The 21484-nt window shown below is 42.5% G+C and overlaps 1 protein-coding gene across 1 annotated transcript in view; it reads right to left on the bottom strand.

The window, feature by feature from the left end:
* The window catches only part of CFAP43 (cilia and flagella associated protein 43), a 75860-nt gene that overhangs the window by 6505 nt on the left and 47871 nt on the right, over window positions 1–21484 (bottom strand). Inside the window, exons 23-33 of the mRNA XM_038757537.1 lie at window positions 17554–17670; window positions 16642–16863; window positions 12976–13182; window positions 10836–10925; window positions 9072–9152; window positions 8371–8496; window positions 7113–7232; window positions 5957–6064; window positions 3982–4068; window positions 3551–3639; window positions 357–564 (exon numbers count right to left, since the gene is read on the bottom strand). Coding sequence (XP_038613465.1) covers window positions 357–564; window positions 3551–3639; window positions 3982–4068; window positions 5957–6064; window positions 7113–7232; window positions 8371–8496; window positions 9072–9152; window positions 10836–10925; window positions 12976–13182; window positions 16642–16863; window positions 17554–17670 — 1455 coding nt within the window. The remainder of the gene's footprint in view (window positions 1–356; window positions 565–3550; window positions 3640–3981; window positions 4069–5956; window positions 6065–7112; window positions 7233–8370; window positions 8497–9071; window positions 9153–10835; window positions 10926–12975; window positions 13183–16641; window positions 16864–17553; window positions 17671–21484) is intronic.

Here is a 21484-nt window from a genome sequence, read left to right as displayed (position 1 = left end):
CTTCTCCAAATCCACCAGACCCCAGCTTTGCCCATCTTCAAACCCTTAGACCTTCTCAGTATTTGCTTTCCTGCTTGGAACCCCTTCCTTCTCCAAATCCACCAGACCCCAGCTTTGCCCATCTTCAAACCCTCTTACTTACCCCATTTTTTTTAAATCCTCATGTCATCTCCTGCTAACTCTCATCTCAGTATCAATTTTGCATTCCCTTAGGACTTTGCCCTCCAACCCCTCACTACGCTTTCAGACATACTGAGTTACATATTCTCCTTTTCGAACATTTCCTCCTAACTGAAAATTATTTTAAGTCTGCCTCTTCTATTAGACCCTAAGCTCCTTGTGGGCAGGGATCATACTTGATGTTCATTTTCCACTTTCATTCGTCTTATCATGCAGAATTGTTTCCACACAGCTGGATCTAAATTATCCGGCATGTTGTCGGGATTATCCAAATCATCCATGACTTTCGTGATCTGTGCGAAGACTTCCTTGTTAGCTTTGACAGATGCTGGGCGATCTCCGAAAGGAACAGTGCTTTCAATCTGGACTCTCGGTTTCTGAATCCTGGTATTATCCACACGGTTACACAAGAGAAGTTAAAATTAAACGACTTTCAGCAACCCCAATTTAAGGATCGGTACTAGTCTGTTCTGTGTAGCTCCTTTTTCCTTGAGTATCCCAAGGCATTCTGTCAGACGCACTGAGCTCGTGCCTTGGAGCCAAAGGAAAGAAAAACTACTCTCTCATAGTCTCCGATCTAGTCTCTGCTCACCCCTCTTCTCATAGTCTCTGACCCACCCCATTCATTATCACCCTCAAGTTGTAAGTGGAGTTTCAAAAAGGTGTTGTGCCTCATTCTCTTTTTTGTGCCACACAATGTGGGTCCCATGTGGGACAGGGTCTATGTCCAACCTCATTAACTTGCACGTAGAACAGTGCTGGACATATAGTAAGAGCTTAAAATAATAATAATAATGGAGTTGGCCCCTTGGTCCCACCACTGGGGCTCATGAGGGATGGCTTTATTTTTCTGAAGCTGTCAGAACCCCCCCGTGCCCCCCATCTCTCTCTCTTCACTCAATCTTTGTTGGCGGGGCAAGTATAATTCACGCATCTTCATTCTGCTCTTTTATTGCTGTTTGTTAAAAAAAGAGTTTTTAAATCATTTGATTTGTCTATGTGTCTTCCCCTTTTAGATTATAAACTCCCCGAGGACAGGAACTTTGTCTAGTGGAAAGAGCAGGGGCCTGGGAGCCGGAGGACCAGGGTACTAATCCCGGCTCTTCCACTTCAATCAATCAATCAATCAATCAATCGTATTTATTGAGCACTTACTGTGTGCAGAGCACTGTACTAAGCGTTTGGGAAGTCCAAGTTGGCAACATATAGAGACAGTCCCTACCCAACAGTGGGCTCACAGTCTAAAAGGGGGAGATAGAGAACAGAGAACAAAACCAAACATACTAACAAAATAAAATAAATAGAATAGATATGTACAAGGAAAATAAATAGAGTAATAAATATGTACAAACATATATACATATATATACATATATACAGGTGCTGTGGGGAAGGGAAGGAGGTAAGATGTGGGGGGTGGAGAGGGGGACGAGGGGGAGAGGAAGGAAGGGGCTCAATCTGGGAAGGCCTCCTGGAGGAGGTGAGCTCTCAGTAGGGCCTTGAAGGGAGGAAGAGAGCTAGCTTGGCGGATGGGCAGAGGGAGGGCATTCCAGACCCGGGGGAGGACGTGGGCCAGGGGTCGATGGCGGGACAGGCGAGAACGAGGCATGGTGAGGCACTTGTCTACTGTGTGACCTTGGGTAAGTCGCTTAACTTCTCTGGGCCTCAGTTACTTCATCTGTAAAGTGGAGACTATGACTGTGAACCCAATGTAGGACAGGAACTGTGTCCAACCCAGTTATCTTCTAGTTACCCCAGCGCTTAGTGCTGTGCCTGGCACACACTAAGCGCTTAACAAATACCACAATTATTATTATTACTTACACATTCTACTTTTCTTCCTCATCATTGGCTTTAAAGCACTAAATCACCTTGCCCCCTCCTACCTCACCTCGCTACTCTCCTGCTACAACCCAGCCCGCACACTTCATTCCTCTAATGCTAACCTTCTCACTGTACCTCCATCTAGTGTATCAGCCCACATCATCCCCCTGGCCTGGAATGCCCTCCCTCTGCCCATCCGCCAAGCTAGCTCTCTTCCTCCCTTCAAGGCCCTACTGAGAGCTCACCTCCTCCAGGAGGCCTTCCCAGACTGAGCCCCCTCCTTCCTCTCCCCCTCGTCCCCCTCTCCATCCCCTCCATCTTACCTCCTTCCCTTCCCCACAGCACCTGTATATATGTTTGTACATATTTATTACTCTATTTATTTATTGATTTATTTTACTTGTACATATCTATTCTATTTATTTTATTTTGTTAATATGTTTGGTTTTGTTCTCTGTCTCCCCCTTCTAGACTGTGAGCTCACTGTTGGGTAGGGACTGTCTCTACATGTTGCCAACTTGTCCTTCCCAAGCGCTTAGTCCAGTGCTCTGCACACAGTAAGCGCTCAATAAATATGATTAATTGATTGATTGATTGATAGTGTATCTCACCATCAACCTCTCGCCTACATCCTACCTCTGGCCCGGAATGCCCTCCCTCCTCACATCAGACAGATAATCGCTCTCCCCCACTTCAAAGCCTTATGAACGGCACATCTCCTTCAAGAAGCCTTCCCTAAGCCCTCCTCTCCTCTTCTCCCACTTCCTTCTGCGCTGCTTACTTGCTCCTTCCTTCATCCTCCCTCCCATCCCCACAGCACATATGTATATATCTGTAATTAATTTGTCTATTTATATTAATGTCTGTCTCCCCCTCTAGAGTGTGGCTGTGGGCAGGAACGTGTCTGTTTGTTGTTAAATTGTACTCTCCCAAGTGCTTAGTATAGTGCTTTGCACACTGTAAGCACTCAATAAATACGATCGAATGAATGAATCTTCTTCAGATCTAAAACACAGCAATCAGCACCTAGTGAATATTTTATAAATACTTGTAATAATGTTAACAATAACAGCATTCTCTTTGGGCCTGCCTCACCCTAACCGTAGCCATTTCTCCGCCGGATTGCCCTGACCTTGAGGCTTCAGACTCAAGATGCACCTGAGTTCAGTGCTAATTTGTACTTCCCAAGCGCTTAGTACAGTGCTCTGCACATAGTAAGTGCTCAATAAATACGATTGATGATGCTGCTGCAGTGATCGTGTTTGCAAGTTCTTTCATCTCCCTTCCACCCTACTTAATAGCCGAACATGAACATTCTGATCTTTCTCCTCTCAGCTGGGGAGGGGTCATAGAGTATTATATTTATTTTGCTGCCTTAAAATAATTCATAGCTTTTGCTTTATCACTAAGTTGAAGCCATGCAGATAGGTGTATCTAGAAATGTTCAAAAATTGAAAAAAAAAATTCTGAAATCTAACACTTCTCTTTAAAAACAACCAAATAATTTCTCAAGACGGAAGCAGATTTCAAACAAAGAGAACTGAACCTGGTTCGGCGTTTAAAAAGTTTGTAAAGGATATCGACTTGATGCGAGGGTATCTCAGAAAACTCCTTTCTAAATCCACGCTCCAAAACCTAAAGGGAGAAACACATCACTATTGGAATCACAATTTTATTCAAAAAGCTTTGTCTTTGTAACTGTCCCAAACCAACTCCAAACCAACCACCGACTATGTAAAGTTGTTCGTCATTTAAAGGAGACACTTTATTCACATAAGACCAATAAATGACCTGCAGTTCTCCCACGCTATGCCTATATGAGATGGCTGAAGAATCAGTAAAACTGTCACAAAGGTGAAAGCCTGTGGAGGAATTGGACTCCTTTTGGTTTTCCCTAAATCTAGAGTTATTAAATCCAGTTATCAAGTAATAACTCATGTGGGGAATATAACATGGGCAGGAATTTGTAGTGCTTACTTTATCCTCTGCTACTAAATTATCATAGGTCTCTCTGAAGGCATCCACTTGTTTTTTAGCCATCTGAACTGCCTCAGCACTTCTGACCTGTAAAGACAGAAATGGCTTAATGTTAGTAGAAATAGCTTTAGGACTATCACTAAAAGGAAGTTTTACTGTCTACTTGTTTTGTCACCTGTCTACTTGTTTTGTTTTGTCTCCCCCTTCTAGACTGTGAGCCCGTTGTTGGGTAGGGACCGTCTATATGTTGCCGATTTGTACTCCCCAAGCGCTTAGTACAGTGCTCTGCACACAGTAGGTGCTCAATAAATACAATGATGAATGAAGTTCTAAGAGGAAAATATTTTCCTGGGGTTGAATAAATATAATAGTGAATGCATTCATTTTATAGCCAATATTTGTAGAAGTAAAAATATGATATTTGCCAGAGTTAAACTCATAATCAATCAATCAGTGGTATTTACTGAGTGCTTACTCTGTGCAGAGACTGTACTAATACTTGGTAAAGTACAACAGAGTGCTTAGTCACCTGTATAAAAAGGGTAGGAAGCACATGCTTTTGTAAAGTATGCTTAACATGCCACATACATTCATGTTTAAACTTAGTTGTTTCTTTAGATCAGTCTATACGACTTTTTTCATTCTATAAGGTCGCAGACAACTATTTCATTGTTGTGCTGTACTTGTTAGCGAATCCACAGGACATCCAAATGATTCAGTAGTTTCAAAAATCAGCTAATGAAAATTTTCAGCAGTTATGAAATCATCTTCAAATGGTCAGTAGTTTCCAAAATTTATTATATTTCATACAATATTTGGCACCTAATAAGTACTCAATACATAAAGCTGATAATAGTGAAGATATGCAAGTTGACAAAACTTTTCATATCTCGATAATAAAGAACTGCCAGCTGCCCAGCTCCTGCGACACAATTCTCTAAATATGAAATGAGAGCTACACCAGTTGGTTGTGTATTTTGTAGGTTCCTTAGTTTTCTAAGTTGAAAAATATGAGAAGCAGTGTGGCCTAGTGGATAGAATGCAGGCCAGGGATTCTGAAGGATCTGGGTTCTAATTCTGGCTCTGTCACTTGCTTGCCGTATGAACTTGGGCAAGTCACTTTGCTTCTCTGTACCTTAAGTTACCTCATCTGCAAAACGGGGACTAAGACTGTGAGCTCTTATGTGGGACAGAGACTGTGTCCAACATGATTAACTTGTGTCTATCCCAGTGCTTAGTACAGTGCCTGGCACAAAGCAAGTGCTTAACCAACACCATAAAAAACAAAACAAAACAAAAAAACATTATTTTGGTTGACCTTGTAATCAGGTTCCAATAAAAACTACATTTTCCTCGATGTACCACCCTACAATTCTTGGACACATTAGATGAAAATGTTTGCATCATTTTCATCTTTTTGTGAAATTCTTTATTTTATTATTACTATAGGTGTTTATATAAGAGGACGGGGTGGGTGGGGGGAAAGAATCAACATTTGAGTTATTATCATCAATCGTATTTATTGAGCGCTTACTGTGTGCAGAGCACTGTACTAAGCGCTCAATAAAGAGTGATGATTGGCTCTCTGCTGACCCAAGAGTGACTGGCTGGGAAGGGAGGGGGAAACAAAGTATCTACTTCCAAATACCCATCTGTTGCCTATTTCTTTCTTCTCCCTACTCAATCAATCGTATTTATTTATTCCCTTCCTTCCTTCTCCTTGCCACTGTAAGGGAAGATTGATGGATATGTGTATCTGTGTGGATTTGTGGGGAGCAGTGGGGGTTTGTCTTTCTGGCCCAGGACAAGATCGGGATATTCTGCCCGTACTAAATCAATACTCGATATCTTGCACACTATTTAGAAAAGATGCAGGTTTTCTAAACATCTGATTATTTAAGTTCAAGTCACTACTGAGCAAGTTGTGCTTGGCTAGAAAGTGATAGCGTCAGTACTTCATAAGCCTCATAATTACCTTTTCCTCATGTTTTCTTTCAAGGTAGTTGTTCAGTGCTAATTCTCTTGTGTTTAATTCTTCATCCAATAGCAAAGAGAAAACAAGGTTGGTTATTTTGAATTCCTCCTAAGGACACATGAATGAGAAAAAGTCAACACCTTGTCCGGGGAAAGACACAGACAAAATATGATATTCTGGAGATCAGATTGGGGTGTGGGGGAGAGATTTCCAAAAGGTGGAGCTAATGGTCAAAACGAGTGGAGGAGAAGGAAAGAGAAGCAGCGTGGCTTAGTGGAAAGAGCCCGGGCTTCGGAGTCAGAGGTCATGGGTTCAAATCCCGGCTCCGCCACTTGTCAGCTGTGTGACTTTGGGCAAGTCACTTCACTTCTCTGTGCCTCAGTGACCTCATCTGTAAAATGGAGATGAAGACTGTGAGCCCCCCGTGGGACAACCTTCTCACCTTGTAACCTCCCCAGCGCTTAGAACAGTGCTTTGCACATAGTAAGCGCTTAATAAATGCCATTAAAAAAAAAGAGGCACAAAAATGAAAAATAGGGTAAGGGAGAGAAAAAGGGGGAAGGGAGGGGTACAGACAGAAAAAGAGCTGGAAAGAGACCTAGACAAATGTAGAACCGTAAACAGAGACTTGCTTAATCAATCAATCAATCAATGGTATTTATTGAGCAGTCACTGTGTGCAGAGCGGTGTACTGAGTGCCTGGGAGATTACGATACAATAGTGTTGGTAGACATGATCCCTGCCCATGACATTAGTACTGTGGGCGTGGGATATCAAATTGCTTCAAGGGCTCAGACCCAAATTCATAGGAGTTGCAGAAGGGAGAGCAAATAGAGTTGGGAAATGAGGGTTTAGTCAGCCAAGGCCTTTTGGAGATAAAACGATTGTGTACGAGCTTTGAAGATGGAGAGAGTGGTGGTCTGTCAGATATGAAGCTGGAGGGAATTCCAGGAAGGAGGGAGGATGTGAACAAGGTGTTGGCGGTGAGAAAAATGAGCTCAAGGTACAGAGAGTAGGTTGGCATTAGAGGAATGAAGTATGTGGGTTGGCTTTTAAGCAGGGGATTAGGGAGGACCAAGATTTGTGATGGGCTCACCTAGCATATTAATATTACAGGATGGCTGCTCATCTTAATGTGAGGGAGCTTTACATTTACCTGGTTGATGACCATTTCCGATTTCACCTTTTTCTTAAAGAGCAATTTCAGCATTTCATCAAAGGCCTGTGTTGATTCTTGAACAGAGTTCTGAAGTTTTTTCAATTCCGATTCCAATGCCTAAAAGACAAGTGGTATGCTGAAGGGTCAGGGAGACCATTATAAGCAGAGGCACACACTGCCCAGGTGACAGCCTCTGGCCCAAATCTGGCCCTAAATATGGTGAAGGAACAGAAGCACTGGGGAAGATCAAAGACAGATGCAAACCCAGTTGAATTTTGGTGAGCCCAAGGCAGTCGGGGGGCCAGTCGGATCTGGGATTCCTCAGATTTACCCAAAAGCCTGAGCTGAGCTCTATTACCTATACAGTGATTTACTTGTAATTAAGTAACTCACTGAACTTTGGAGGTAATCAGTTTCAGCTCAGCTAGCGTGGATGCAGGCCCGCTAGGTTGTGATTGTGTTGCTACAACATACTGCTGCTTCACCTGTAGAACCTAATCGCTGAGCGGCCCTCCCAGTGGCTCTTGGGAAATATGAACATTTTCAGAACATTTGTGCCATATGAAAGATTTGTAATTAGCAAGGAAGGGGTTGGTATGGCATTTTAGAATTGTTTTGGTTTAGCCACACGTTATCAGCATGGGCCTGGAAATCAGAAGGACCTAGATTCTAATCCTGGCTACGCCACTTGTCTGCTGTGTGACCTTTTACTTCTCTGTGCCTCAGTTGCCTCATCTGTAACATAAGGATTAAGACTGTGAGCCCCATATGGTCCCGGGATTGTGTCCAATCTGATTAATTTGTATCTACCCCAGTGCTTAGAACAGTGCTTGGCACAAAAACAAGCACTTAACAAGTAATAATAATAATAATGATGGTATTTGTTAAGCGCTTACTATGTGGAAAGCACTGTTCTAAGCGCTGGAGGGGTTACAAGGTGATCAGGTTGTCCCACGGGGGGCTCACAGTCTTAATCCCCATTTTACAGATGAGATAACTGAGGCACAGAGAAGCTTATGTGACTTGCCCCAAAGTCACACAGCTGACAGTTGGCGGAGTCGGGATTTGAACCCATGACCTCTGACTCCAAAGCCTTTCCTCTTTCCACTGAGCCACGCTGTACCATATTATTATTATTATTATTACTATTATTATTAACATGCTCAGAGAAGTCACCATTGTTAAGTAATTGTGATCTGCAAGAGAACTTTAGAAAAACTCAGCTATTTCATCATTCCTTCCTTCCTTTTCTGACCTTTTTGTACTTCTCTCTTTCCTCATTTAATTCCTTGACTTTTTTTTCATATTCCTTGAATTGTTTCTTTTCTTCTTCATTCCATAAACTTTCAGCTTTGGCCATGAAAGCAGGCTGAGGAATCTCCTGAAGATAGAAAGAGAGGTAAACGATTACATTATTATCATGGTATACTCATAAAGAAATATTTTTAGCTACCGGCGAAACAAAAGCCCAGTAATCTCACTTCATAGTAGCAGATGAGAAAAATGCCCCAAATTTGGGCTTCAAAAAGCAAGGCGAAATTCTTTTCTGTTTCAAGTATATTTGCTTAGCTTTGACTATCCCTAGATTCTCAGATGGATACTTCATCAAGTTCAGTACATGGGTAAATATTGATAAATATAAAGGCTGATTTTCAGTAACATTTATTACATAGGTGTAATTGCTATTGAAATCCATAAACCGTATTAGTACTCAGGATTACAAATCTTTTCTTTGAAACCCAGTTTTTCTCAATGATGAAAGGCAATTTCTATTAGAAAAGGCTCACGTCTACAATACTTTCAAATTTGATTCATATGGATGAAGGGACTGAAAAGTGTTCCTAGTCCTTCACTCAGTTTCTGAAAATTTGGTTTGTCAAAAAAAAAAAGATGCATTTCATACAGCCTCATCACCCCTCTCATTTTCCCATCCACAATGGTAGACAGAACTCTTACCATCTTCAAAATATCTTCTTTCTTGACTTCCAAAACCCCTCCCATCATGTCCATCAGTGCTCGCTTTCTTGCATCGTCCCCCTGGAAAAAAATAACAGTCCAGACCACCTTTCTACTCTGAGGCAGGATAAGAGAAAATCCAGTTCTTTCATTTAATGATTTTCTTTTTCTTTTTTTAGGGTATTTGTTAAGCACTTACTATGCACCAAGCACTGTACTAATCACTGGGGTAGACGCTTGAAGCTGATTACCTTGTATCTACCCCAGCGCTTAGAATACTGCTTGGCACATAGTAAGTGCTTAAGAAATACCACAGTTATTACAAGACAGTTGGGTTGGACACAGTCCCTGTCCCACACAGGGCTCCGAGTCTTAATCCCTGTTTTTGCAGAGGAGGTAACTGAGGCCCAGAGAAGTCAGGTGATCACACAGCAGGTACGTGGTGGAGCTGGAATTAGAACTTGGGTCCTTCTGATTCCCTGGCCTGTGATCTATTCACTAGGCCACACTGCTTCTGATCGGCCCTCTGTCCCGGACTTATCCTTTCTCCTCTCCTACTAACCCTTTGCTCCTCCAACAATCAGTCAATCAATCAATCATATTTATTGAGCGCTTACTGTGTGCAGAGCACTGTACTAAGCGCTTGGGAAGTACAAGTTGGCAACATATAGAGACCGTCTCTACCCAACAGTGGGCTCACAGTCCAACACAAACCTTCTCACTGTGCCTCACTCTTGTCTCTCTCCCTACCAACCCTTTGCTATCACCCTCCCTCCTTCAGGGAACTCCCTCCCCCTCCACATCAGGCAGACTGCCGTTCTCCCCCATCTTCAAAGCCCTTCTGAAAGTACACCGCCTCCAGGAGATCTTCCCTGATTAATCTCTCAGCTCCCCACCCAATTCCTCCCACCACTGCCACTGTCACCTGAGCGTTTGGATACTAAGCCCCCTACACCACTCTCTGTAGCCCTAATGAACATCTCTTTAAACTCTGTTGCTTTTTCTGTCCCGTAATTTTAGTGTCTGCTAGATTTTAAGTTCCTCGAGGCCAAGAATTGAGTCCATTAACTCAATTGTACTGTACTTACCCAAGCACTTGGTAGAGTGGTCTAGTCAGAGTAATGCTCAGTCAACACAAGGGATTGATTGTTTCTGACTAATTACAAAGGAATGCACTCTTAGCGGTGATTATCATCATCATCATCAATCGTATTTATTGAGCACTTACTATGTGCAGAGCACTGTACTAAGCACTTGGGAAGTACAAATTGGCAACATATAGAGACAGTCCCTACCCAGCAGTGGGCTCACAGTCTAAAAGGGGGAGACAGAGAACAAAACCAAACATACTAACAAAATAAAATAAATAGAATAGATATGTACAAAATAAATAAATAGAGTAATAAATATGTACAAACATATATACATCTATACAGGTGCTGTGGGGAAGGGAAGGAGGTAAGATGGGGGGGGTGGAGAGGGGGACGAGGAGGAGAGGAAGGAAGGGGCTCAGTCTGGGAAACTTGTACTTACCAAGCGCTTAGTACAGTGCTCTGCACACAGTAAGCGCTCAATAAATGTGACTGAGTGAATGAATGAATGAATGCAGCCCCAGTAGCCTCTGGCATCGCAGGTCTGCCCAATCCTGTACTTTAGTCGCCTTGGCACTGCCCCGATAGCCCCTGCAGCCTGCGGTCTTGATTATGGTTATTTACACGAATAAAATTCAATTTCTCATAAAAATCTCCCAAGGAAATGTTGTACCTGAGCAGCAAGACGTCGTTCCAGTTCAAGCCTTTCCATTAGTTCTACTTTGGCCCTTTGCGCTGGACTGAGGTATTTTTCAACTTTAATCTAAAAAAGAGAAAAAAAAATATCAGTTTAAAGTCACACAAACTTCAAACAAGAGAGGAGCGTTGAGAGTGTCTCGGGTCCCTTTCCCATGATGACCAGCAAATCTCTGTCTCTGGCTCACATACGAGTGGGAGGATGCTATGAATGGACTTTGGCAGAGGCAATCAATCAGTTACTCCAGACTGAGAGGCTGCATGGAGAAATTGGTTGTAATGCTAATAGTTTTCTCAGCGTGGCTCGACTTTCCCACCCGAGCCAGACATATTCCCTCTGGGGGCAATGGATACCACAAATTGAGCAGGAGGGGAAGGGGTTATTAATCAATCAATCAATCATTCGTATTTATTGAGCGCTTACTGTGTGCAGAGCACTGTACTAAGCACTTGGAAGTTGGCAACATATAGAGACGGTCCCTACCCAACAGTGGGCTCACAGTCTAGAAGGGGGAGACAGAGAACAAAACCAAACATATTAACAAACTAAAATAAATAGAATAGATATGTACAAGTCAAATAAATAGAGTAATAAATACGTACAAACATATAAACAGGTGCTGTGGGGAAGGGAAGGAGGTAAAGTGGGGGGATGGAAAGGGGGAGAAGGGGGAGAGGAAGGAGGGGGCTCAGTCTGGGAAGGCCTCCTGGAGGAGGTGAGCGCAGTATTATATGCAGTGATGTACCAGCGAAGGTTTTATAATATGCAAGATAATCTTAGAGCCGATATTGAGCTGTAGCTCTGTAACCCAGCTGGTGGTTGCCTTGGTAATCATTGTGGTCTTCACCGCCCTCGTCGGCCAGCTTTTTATAGGGATTCCTCTTGGGCCTGTCCACTTCATAGGCCGACCGAGGTCAGGGGTGGCCAAAGTAAGGCTCGGGAGTCACTGGCAGTTCTTCTTTACTCGCCGGGCAGTTTTCCCGCTTGTGCTTTGTGATTAATTACTTTCTTGTGGCAGCGGGCCTACACTGAATGGTTTAGTGCCCAGTCCTGGAATACTTGCTCACTGCTCGTCTGAGCCTTGGACTGGGAGTCAGAAGGATCTGGGTTCTAATCCCAGCTCCACCAGTTGTCTGCTGTGTGACCTCAGGCAAGTCACTTCTCTGGGCCTCGGTTACCTCACCAGTAAAATGGGGACTAAGACTGTGAGCCCCATGTGGGGCAGGGACTGTGTCCAACCTGATTAGCTTGTATCTACTCCAGCACTCAGAACTGGGCTGGAAACACACTAAGCCCTTAACAAATACCATCATTATTATTATTATTATCAATCAATCAATCAATCGTATTTATTGAGCGCTGACTGTGTGCAGAGCACTGTACTCAGCGCTTGGGAAGTACAAGTTGGCAACATATAGAGACAGTCCCTACCCAACAGTGGGCTCACAGTCTAGAAGGGGGAGACAGAGAACAAAACCAAACATATTAACAAAATAAAATAAATAAAATAGATATTCTAAATAGAAATTTTATTATTTATAATAAAATAAATAAATAAATAATAAATAATATAAATAATAATATTTATTATTTATTACTCTATTTAAAATAAATAAATAAATAAATAGAGTAATAAATATGCACCATAAGTAAATAAATAAATTATCACCATCAGGTAGATCAAAAAAGATTCTCAATCAAGGGCTCTTGGGCACTTTATGCTTTGTTTGGCACTTTGGTTCAAGAGGCTTGGCAACCCACATGCCCTCAAGTGGTTCTTTGTGCAAATCCTTCACTTGTGATGGCATAACTGTAAAAGGCAAAACCAGGGCTAAAGCCGAGGTCTCCTGACTTTTTGCCTTAGACCAACGGCACTATTCCCCAGAGGAAATTGGAATGGTTTCCATGAAGCAAGCTGCTCCCTCTCCCTGCAAGCCGGTGCAGACCTCCCTCAGAGTCTAGCACAATATGGATTTTTTTACTGGGCAGTTCTTGGTTTCATTTAAGGATTTACGCTTTGGCCCTCTCTGCCCAGTGACGTTTAGGAGGCTAGCGAACAAAGAACAGGATAGTGGACCGTCGACGGAAGAAGGAAAATTGTCCATTTTCCTCGTACCTCCTCATCCTCAACGGTGAGAACTCTCTCAGGCTTCTCGCTGTCTGCAAATGTTGGCTGCCAGATATCCTCACTGAGCCCTAGGTCTGAAATGATTTCCTGCATCCTTGTGTTTCTTTCGGTCACACGTAGAATTTCCACCTCTTTTTGCCGATAGACAGCATTGAATTCAGTATTAAAATTGGTTTTAACCTTGTAAATGATGTCCTGAAAAAGAAAACAAGTTACTGAAAATAAATCTTGACAATGATAAAAATAATAATAATGATGCTATGAAGTGTTTTCTTTTGTGCCAAGTACTGTGCTAAGTGTTGGGATAAATGCAACTATATCAGGCAAAGTCCTGGTCCCACATGGGGCTCACAATCGAAGGGTGGGAGAGAATAGCTTTTAATCCCCATTTTACAGATAAGGACACTGAGGCAATGAGAAGTTAAGCAACTAAGCAACTTGCCCAAAGTCACACACCCAGCAAAGGACAAAGCCAGGATTAAAATCCAGGTCTCCTGACACTTTATCCTCTACTCTTTCCACCAAGCCCGTAGCTTCTCATATCATGCCAAACCAATAATCAAACAGGAAAAAAAAACAAAACTTGGAACTGACGGCTAGATCTGCACAGACCTTGAAGATTTGGGGAAAGATCTGAAAAAAATGCTACTTGTCTGGTGCCAACATAACGTGATAGCCTTGACCAAAACTCTGCATCATCTGGCTCCTTCACACTTGTTTGTTTTCTTCTATTCTATTCTTCTATTCTAATCTATTCTCTTTATTTTATTTTGTTAGTATGTTTGGTTTTGTTCTCCGTCTCCCCCTTTTAGACTGTGAGCCCACTGTTGGGTAGGGACTGTCTCTATATGTTGCCAACTTGTACTTCCCAAGCGCTTAGTACAGTGCTCTGCACACAGTAAGCGCTCAATAAATACGATTGATTGATTGATTCTCTTTCTGCAGGCCACCTTGGCTCCTCCCAAGAAACTGCCCCTTGCACTTCACCTTATTTTTTTAATGGTACTTATTAAGGGCTTACTATGTGCCAGGCACTGTTCTAAGTGCTGGGGTAGATAAAAGGTAGTCAGGTTGGACACAGTTCATGTCCCACATGGGGCTCACAGTCTTAATCCCCATTTTACAGGTGAGGTAACTGAGGCCCAGAGAAGTGAAGTGACTTGCCCAAGGTCACGTGGCAGAGCCGGGATTAGAACCCAGGTCCTTCTGATTCCCAGGTCTGTGATTTAACCGCTAGGCCGTGCTGCTTCTCCTGCCCCTGACCCATTGCACAAATCTTTTCTCCTCTCTTCCTGACAACGTCCTTCCCCTCTCTCAGAGCCCTCCTATAAAGCCAGCACCTACAAGAGGCATTTCTAGATAATCTGCCCACCTTCCCAATCATGTCATCCCTTCAATAATAATAATAATAATAATAATAATAATAATGGCATTTATTAAGCACTTACTATGTGCAAAGCACCGTTCTAAGCGCTGGGGAGGTTACAAGGTAATCAGGTTGTCCCACAGGGGGCTTACAGTCTTCAGCCCCATTTTACAGATAAGGGAACTGAGGCCCAGAGAAGTGAAGTGACTCGCCCCAAAGTCACACAGCTGACAATTGGCAGAGCCGGGATTTGAACCCATGACCCCTGACTCCAAAGCCCGGGCTCTTTTCCACTGAGCCACGCTTCTCTTCTCTGCTTCAATCAACTCACTAGTCATATGTTAACTCCTTTTCTGCTGTCAATGAATTTATACATATGGATTTATCATTCTAATACAGTCTTTCATTCATTCAATAGCTGTCTATTGCTTCGCCCATTAAATTGTCAGGTCAATGCTGTCAATGAATTTATACATATGAATTTATCATTCTAATACAGTCTTTCATTCATTCAATAGCTGTCTATTGCTTCGCCCGTTAAATTGTCAGGTAACATAGCAGGCAATTGGCAAAAACAGGGATGAAAACTCAGGTTCTTTGACTCCCAGGGCCGTACGCTTTCCACCAGGCCACACTGCTTCCACACTTCATATTCTCTTTAACACTTTGGTGTTCAATGCACCCCATTTTGAACAACCACAGCTTCTGGAACTGCCTGTCATTTCAAGAAGGCTGTGCTCCTTCTTTCCATGGTCTCGTCTCTCTGTGACTCCTAGCTGTTAACACGTTATAATTCACTAGCAGATCACAGAGAACTTTACTGTAACTCTTTACAGTTTCAATTCAGCAGAAGCCCAAGATGACGGTCATTCTGAACTTGTGATAACAGTGTACTGGAAACACTTCCTACAATTGTGATTTTTCTTGTAAATTAACAGCATGACAGCTTATCTCACGGCCTTAGACTACTTAAAAAAACCCAACTCAGATGATGAATTTCAAAGTGTATAATGGAAGCTGGGAATGGAAAGCAATGTTATGTTATGTATATATGTAGATAGCTATAATTCTGCTTATTTATATTGATGCCTGTTTACTTGTTTTGATGTCTGTCTCCCCACCCCCCTCCCCCAACCCAGACTGTAAACCCATTGTGGGCAGGGATTGTCTCTCTTTATTGCTGTACTGTACTTTCCAAGCGCTTAGTACAGTGCTCTGCACACAGTAAATGCTCAATAAATGATTGAATGAATGAATGTAAAGGATTGCAATGGAATCCGACCCCCTTTTACCTACATACAACCTTTTTGGTTTTGCCAACACAGGCATTTGGGAATTGAACCACTGCGGTTGGGAAGGGAAGGTTTTCACATCATTTGTCAACACAAATACAATCTATCATTGTCTATATAGACTGCTGGACGTATAGTGTCCATGACATCCACATGGGAGTGTTCTTGAACGAGTAGTTTCTTCTAATCTTACGATTTAAGGAATTAGCACTGATGAACTTTGACTGCTAGAACACTACACTTCTTAGTCAAAAATAGGCTCGCTGACTGAGGAAGTTTGATTTTTGTGACAATTTTTCTGCTGGGCAGCAGGGCCTAGTGGAAAAAGCATAGGCCTGGGAATCAGAGGACCTGGGTTCTAATCCTGGCTTTGCCAACTGTGTGATCTTGGGCAAGTCATTTAACTCCTCTGTGCCTCAGTTTCCTCATCTTTAAAATGGGGATTCAGTATCTCATCTCCCTCCTACTTAGACTGTTGCCGTTATAATAATAATAACAATAATGTTGGTATTTGTTAAGCGCTTACTGTGTGCCAAGCACTGTTCTAAGTGCTGGGGGGATACAAGGTAATCAAGGTTGTCCCACGTGGGGCTCACAGTCTTAATCCCCATTTTACATATGAGGGAACTGAGGCACAGAGAAGTTAAGTGACTTCCCCAAAGTCACACAGCTGACAAGTGGCGGAGCCGGAGCCTTATGTGAGACGGAGTAAGTCAGACCTGATCATCTTGTATCTACTCCAGTGCTTAGTTCAACGCCTGGCATAGAATAAGTACTTAATACTATTATTATTATTTCTCTTAATTTCCCTGACAACATAAATTGGTTGAGACAAACAAATTGGTTCAGTTACAAACCCAATTCAAACAAATACAAAAACCTATACTGAATAGCTATTTAGGAAAATTAGAGAATCTGGGCATCAACACGCATTTCAGAGGTCTCTCTCTTTTGCTATGAATGGAACAAAGAGGGCAAGCAAATTAAAAGGTTCACCTTTAATAATATAATCTGATTAATTTTCTCCTCTCTGGTGTGAAGCTCTAACTGGCTGTACAAGAGTGATGTATCTACACCGTACTCAGAACTCAGACTCCCCAACAAGAAGTTTGGTACTTTGCTCTCTTTGCGTGATGTTTCTTCCAACTCCTCTTCCTCTTCGTCATCATCTTTAGCTGAAGCAACCTGAGGCTGAATCTCAACAATTTCTTTCCGTAGCTATGGACAAACAGGGCAGTTTGGAAGTCATTAGGAAGAAGGGATTTCACTATAGGGTAAGACGGCGACAACGTTATTATTTTCAGATTCAATTCAAAGCTTTACTCTGCTATCGGTATTTGTGCTAAAATGATAACTAGACTTTGAAAATCCTTAGATGAGATTAAACCTTCAGACACAGCAATATGGGGACACAAAATAATAAATACCCAGTAGTATATGATGTTCTCAGGAGGTTGTCAATTTTTGAGGTGATGCGGTACTTAAACGTGAAAAAAGACATTGTTCTATTTTGTATGGACTGTGTCCAAAAGTACCAGTTAAGCATATTAATCATGCCATCATTTAATAGTTCATAAACAGTAAACAGAGTTTGGGCCACATTCTCAGAACTAACACTATATAGATAATAATTTCTACTTATCTCTTTTTCCTCCTATAATGCACTGGGTGATAAACATATACTATCTAGAAGGGTTTCTTTTGAGAATTACAGAGTTAACATATTAAACAGTGATCGGGTAGTTAAGAGTGGAAAAACTATATTGAATGAAAGTGATTACTCCTTGGTAACTTTTTTCTTTTGTAACATGAGCTCGACTATGGAATTACTGCATTATATTTCAATTCAGTTCTGTACTATGAACAACCTGAACTAAAATGCATCGTTTGAATATTGCCAAACTATACTTTAAAATCAGTGGATTCGATCTTCTTTTGATGTAACACTGTCTCCAAATCTCTCATCTCTTTTTCAGTCCGTTCTTTCATTGGGTAATTCTGCACCTCACAGTCAACATGAAAGCACTTAAAAACACAAAAGAATTCCATTATTAAAACATTAGTTTTCAGTTCTGCTTTAAAAAACGATTTAATTACTTCAGAATAGTGAAACACAGTCATGTTGGCCTTACTACTTTGGTCAAATTAGCAAGGAATCCGGAAGAATCTTTGAAGGAGCAACAGATCAATTTAAAATCCATTCTTTGGCATTAATCCATCAGCCACCTCTAACATGTGCAAATTTATTTACATCCTTCCTCAGTACTTATGTATGATCAGTTGTACATTCGAATTATTTACTTTGTCCATATTTTTATGTCTCCATTAATAATCATAATGGCATTTATTAAGCGCTTACTTTGTGCAAAGCACTGTTCTAAGTGCTGGGGAGGTTACAAGGTGATCAGGGTGTCCCACATGGGTGTCACAGTCTTAATCCCCATTTTACAGCTGAGGTAACTGAGGCACAGAGAAGTTAAGTGACTGGCCCAAAGTCACACAGCTGACAGGTGGCAGAGCCGGGATTTCTCCCCCTTCGAGACTGTGAGCCCACTGTTGGGTAAGGACCGTCTCTATATGTTGCCAACTTGCACTTCCCAAGCGCTTAGTACAGTGCTGTGCACACAGTAAGCGCTCAATAAATACGATTGATTGATTGATTGATTTGAACTCATGACCTCTGACTCCCAAGCCTCTCTTTCCACTGAGCCACGCTGCTTCTCTAAAATGAAAGCTCCTTATTGCCAGAGAATGTGTTGTGCCTCCATTGTACTTCCTAAAGCTTAATACACGGCATATCAACCAGCGCACAATAAATATCTTGTATTACTACTATTACTAATTATACTCTTTTCCTTTTCCAAAAATTGAAATCAATTTGGCGACAGTTTCAACTGGAGAAAAACGTCATTAGAGCAAGGGTGAGGGCCCAAAGCCAGCTCTGCTATTGGAGTTAGGACCAGGTTTAGAACTAAAGATGGAGAATTTTCCTTCAGAACAGCTGTCAGCGACCTCTCTTTGCAGAAGAGCCAGACACAATGAAATTTCTGAGTCGCTGATGATTCTGTGTAGCTGATCATCATCATCATCATCAATCGTATTTATTGAGCGCTTACTATGTGCAGAGCACTGTACTAAGCGCTTGGGAAGTACAAATTGGCAACATATAGAGACAGTCCCTACCCAACAGTGGGCTCACAGTCTAAAAGGGGGAGACAGAGAACAAAACCAAACATACTAACAAAAGAAAATAAATAGAATAGATATGTACAAATAAAATAAATAAATAAACAAATAGAGTAATAAATATGTACAAACATATATACATATATACAGGTGCTGTGGGGAAGGGAAGGAGGTAAGATGTGGGGGATGGAGAGGCGGGCGAGGGGGAAATAATAATGGTGGTATTTGTTAAGCACTTACTATGTGCGAAGCACTGTTCTAAGTGCTGGGGGGGGATACAAGGTGATTAGGTTGTCCCACAAGGGGCTCACAGTCTTAATCCCCATTTTACAGATGAGGGAACTGAGGCACAGAGAAGTTAAGTGACTGGCCCAAAGTCACACAGCAGACAAGTGGCAGAGCCGGGATTCGAACCCATGACCTCTGGCTCCCAAGCCTGTGCTCTTTCCACTGAGCCACGCTGTCCTGAAGGCAGGAGATGTGCTGATGTGCTTAGTACAGTGCTCTGCACACAGTGAGCGCTCAATAAATACGATTGATGATGTGTGAAGAGCCATACAATCTATGGTTCTCCACCTGCGAAGCCAGTTCACCATGCCGAGCAGGGCACAGTGGGACGATGTCACCGTGCCGTGAGGCTGATTCACAGCGTCAGCAGTTGCTGTCAGAGGGGATGGGAAAGGAGAGGGGAAAGTAGAAGGGATGGGAGGAGAGAAAGTGAGGGGATGGGAAGGGTCAGAAGGGAAAATGAAGAAAGAAGGAGGGAGGGGGACAGAGGGGAGGGAGGATGTGGCAGGCCAGCACTGGCAGTAGCCCCCAGGGGGGACCCCAAGGTATTCTATTTATTTTGTTAGTATGTTTGGTTTTGTTCTCCGTCTCCCCCTTTTAGACTGTGAGCCCACTGTTGGGTAGGGACTGTCTCTATACGTTGCCAACTTGGACTTCCCAAGCGCTGAGTACAGTGCTCTGCACACAGTAAGCGCTCAATAAATACAATTGATTGATTGATTGATTGACACAGGTTCCGTGGCCTGCTGGGGATCCTGCCCAGCCCCCTGCCCAGAGCTACCAGCTCCTTACTTTTCTTTCTTACCTCTCTTTCTTCCCTCCCTCTGCCCTGCCCCCAGCAGCAATGGGCCGGATGGAGCCCGGAAATCTCGGAAATCTCGGACGTTTTGCTACTGTTCTTACACTGCAGCTCCAATGCTTTGAGTGGTAGTGCCACCACTCATGGGAGGTCACACAGCTGGCAATTGGCAGAGCCGGGATTTGAACCCATGACCTCTGACTCCAAGGGTCAGTAAAACGGGGATTAAGACTGTGAGCCCCACGTGGGACAACTTGATCACCTTGTATCCACCCCCAGCGCTTAGAACAGTGCTCTGCACATAGTAAGTGCTTAACAAATGCCATTATTATTATTATATTTAAAAAAGGGGGGTGGGTGGGTGGCATATCGCTGAATGCCCCTTCCTTCCTCTCCTCCTCATCCCCTTCTCCATCCCCCCATCTTACCACCTTCCCTTCCCCAGAGCACCTGTATATATGTATATATGTTTGTACAGATTTATTACTCTATTTATTTTACTTGTACATGTCTATTCTATTTATTTTATTTTGTTAGTATGTTTGGTTTTGTTCCCTGTCTCCCCCTTTTAGACTGTGAGCCCACTGTTGGGTAGGGACTGTCTCTATATTTTGCCAACTTGTACTTCCCAAGCGCTTAGTACAGTGCTCTCATTCATTCAATCATATTTATTGAGCGCTTACTGTGTGCAGAGCACTGTACTAAGCACTGGGGAAGTACAAGTTGGCAACATATAGAGGCGGTCCCTATCCAACAGTGGGGGAGGATGTTTGGCAGGGCCTCCACCTCAGCCTGAGGCCAAAGTTAGCTCCAAACAGAGCCATGCCTGTCTATAAAGTCATCAGTTGCTGACCTTTGTTTCAGAAGATTGCACAACAGACCATTCCACATTAGGCATGTGGTTCCGACAGTTTCAATAAATCAATCAATCATCTTTATTGAGCGCTTACTGTGTGCAGAGCACTGGACTAAGCGCTTGGGAAGTACAAGTTTGTTTAATTTATCCCATTTCTGGTAACATCCAAGGGAAAAATGTTTCAGGTGCTGTTCAGAAAGCAATCTTGAACAATCTTGAATCTGCTTCATTTCTATCGACTTTACTACCCCCCAAATTGGTACAGTCCCCGCTGTAAGGTTTAAGAATTGTGTTCAGAGGTAAAAGTGTGGATGTGGTTTTTAATGTCTGTCTCCAAAGCGAACAAAGCGCTCAATAAAAACGATTGAATGAATGGATGGATTTATCAGTGTCGTTTACAACTGTAGAATTTGCTGAGCAGAGGCATGTGCGTGCAAAAAATATGAAACAACATTATCAAATGCAGTAGAGATAGGGATGAGGAAAAGGAAGATCCTTGTGGCTTTTGAAGTATGCTTCCTGATGCGGTTGGTTGGAATGTTTTGGAAAAAAGAGGTTAATTTGAGAACAAGCAACTATATGTTTCAGAAGCCTTCTAGGGGTTGGAATCAAATGAAGGAAGAAAACATCCCTAACAAGGTGAAGGGATGATAAATGCCTAGAGTTGTTAAGAAGGAGGCATCTTTAATATACATGAAAGAGAAAAGGGT

Source organism: Tachyglossus aculeatus, chromosome 16 (assembly GCF_015852505.1).
Source record: "Tachyglossus aculeatus isolate mTacAcu1 chromosome 16, mTacAcu1.pri, whole genome shotgun sequence".
Lineage (NCBI taxonomy): Eukaryota > Metazoa > Chordata > Mammalia > Monotremata > Tachyglossidae > Tachyglossus > Tachyglossus aculeatus.
The sequence above is the reverse complement of the archived record's forward strand: the minus strand, read 5'-3'. Positions and strand labels throughout refer to the sequence as shown.